Source organism: Zingiber officinale, chromosome 8B (genome assembly GCF_018446385.1).
Source record: "Zingiber officinale cultivar Zhangliang chromosome 8B, Zo_v1.1, whole genome shotgun sequence".
Taxonomy (NCBI): Eukaryota; Viridiplantae; Streptophyta; class Magnoliopsida; order Zingiberales; family Zingiberaceae; genus Zingiber; species Zingiber officinale.
Genome location: NC_056001.1, coordinates 23,379,536 through 23,381,489, shown reverse-complemented (window position 1 = coordinate 23,381,489; position 1,954 = coordinate 23,379,536). Strand labels below are relative to the sequence as shown.

General features: G+C 43.2%; 1 protein-coding gene across 1 annotated transcript; it reads right to left on the bottom strand.

Annotated features, from left to right (window-relative positions):
* Positions 1 to 859: 859 nt before the first annotated feature.
* LOC122016991 lies at positions 860 to 1,554 on the bottom strand. The gene is made up of 3 exons (XM_042574446.1): positions 1,394 to 1,554; positions 1,210 to 1,315; positions 860 to 1,126 (listed from the first exon to the last, which is right to left on the bottom strand). The coding sequence occupies exons 1-3, from the start codon at positions 1,427 to 1,429 to the stop codon at positions 966 to 968; spliced, it is 303 nt and encodes a 100-aa protein (XP_042430380.1). The 5' UTR covers positions 1,430 to 1,554; the 3' UTR covers positions 860 to 965.
* Positions 1,555 to 1,954: the final 400 nt, after the last annotated feature.

Genomic DNA, 1,954 nt, shown 5'->3' with positions numbered 1-1,954 from the left:
GTTTTGAGATTGAGTTAGAAGGGGTGTCAGGATTTGAATCGAGACAGGGGCTCTGATAGTTAACTTGCCCTTGTTTAACTTTGCATCTCTAAAATGAATGTATTGGACTTACTAGACTCAACTTGAGTTTCTTCTATGATAAGCTTGCCCCTCTATAGATAGCACCTACAATATCTTGACTTTGACTAACAACTCAACATGACTTTTTATTCTAGGGACACATAAGATTGCCGAGCTCTGCCGCATCAATGTCCAATTAATTAGTAGACAAGTATTGTTATAAAATGATCTCATTTCTGCCGGCAAAGGTACGCTTTTATGCATTACACGTACCTACAAACTACACATTTTCCCCTATTCATCTCCTCCCCCTCCTTTGTTTGGAAATTGACTTGAACATCAGAGTAATTGAGCTGGAGCATCCCCCAGCTTCCATTCTAACTATATTTCTCTTAGCTTTGTAGGCGCTCCGGTTGATTCGACCCTCTCTTTATCTTCCATGAAGTCCAGCGACTCCATCAACATAGAAGAAAATTTACCGTTGGACGGTGGCTCATCTTCCGATGATCTCAAGTTAGAATAGGGTACAGTAAAAAAAATACGGAATTTAGTTGAAAATCAATTAAGTCATATCAAATTAATTAATAGTTTATTTCTATTTTTATATGAAGATCTAATTTTTATTTAATTAATTTCTTACTAATTCACTTCAATTCATTCGATTTGACCCTAGAAACGATACTTGAGCAAACTGTACGTAATTAATTAATTATATACTACAAAGTTTATTAATCAGATCCACTGGAATCAAGTTGAAAAAATAAGCCTGCCCTGAATCTACTCATCTACATGCACTCGATTAAATTCTAATCCAATATACTTCATTAACCAACAGCTAGCCACAATGATCTAATTAATTAACTAAAAACAGATTAATTCAAGCTTAATGATCATGACTAGCTAACTTATTCATCATCCTTGTCCGAGTCTTTGGCGGCGGCCGCCGCCGCCTCCGCCAGCATCTTCTGTGTCCTCTCTTCAGCCGCCATCTCCAGCACCTTCTCCTCCTGCTCTTTCATGTACGCCTGGAAGAACTCCTTGTTCTCCTTCTCCAACTCCTTCCAAACTATACTTTTAAAGACTGCGTATCAGTGTGTGTGTATATATATACATACATGAAATAAATAGAGAGTGCGCGTGTGTATATACCAATGGAGGTGATGACAGGCTTGATATTGGCGTGCTTGGAGAGAGCCTCGATGCACTCCTCCTGATTCATGTGGAACACCAGGCATTGCTCGATCAAATGCTGCACCTGCGATCGGATGAGCAAATGTGTCAAAAGTTAAGATCTCAGTCCTCAGATGGCACGATCATGATCGATCTTACTTACCATTCTAATGTAGGAAGCCGATGAAGGTTCAGCCATTTTTTTATCCCTTCGCGGTTGTGATCGATCGCTTCGTCAGCTGCGAAACTGCGAGCAGAGAGAGAGCCAGGAGCGAGAGTCGATCTTAAAGGCGATGCCAGTGAGGGGCCCGCGGTCACGTGGACAACGCGTCGCCATTGGCCGAGATCAGATAAGGAGATCTTGCCCGTCCCCGTCATGTTCCTGCACTAGATTCCCTCCTCGGCCACCGAATAAGGGCCAATGGAGGAGCACCACGCGGGCCACCCGGAGCGGGCTCTTGCGCAGGATGTCGTTTCGGATCACAACTCCTGCCGTTTCGGATCACAACTCGCGCGGTCGCGGTCGATCGCCGGAGCAACGGTGGGAGGAGCTGCCGTCTCAGGGTAAGTCATCGTTGTTGATCGTTTGTGATTCCTCTTCCGCATGCGTCATTATCTCATTGTGTACGATAAAAAATAATAATTACATCATTAATTATGTGATGCAGAGATGAACAAGAAGTCATATGCATGGTAGGTAGGGCGGAGCCATGGTACCACCTAC

Bases quoted from the DNA above. Each gene is read 5' to 3' on its own strand.
- LOC122016991 (XM_042574446.1), bottom strand. From the start codon at position 1,429: ATGGCTGAACCTTCATCGGCTTCCTACATTAGAATG. The intron at 1,316-1,393 runs GTAAGTAAGATC...ATCCGATCGCAG, and splicing joins CGGCTTCCTACATTAGAATG to GTGCAGCATTTGATCGAGCA. The intron at 1,127-1,209 runs GTATATACACAC...TTAAAAGTATAG, and splicing joins GCCTGTCATCACCTCCATTG to TTTGGAAGGAGTTGGAGAAG.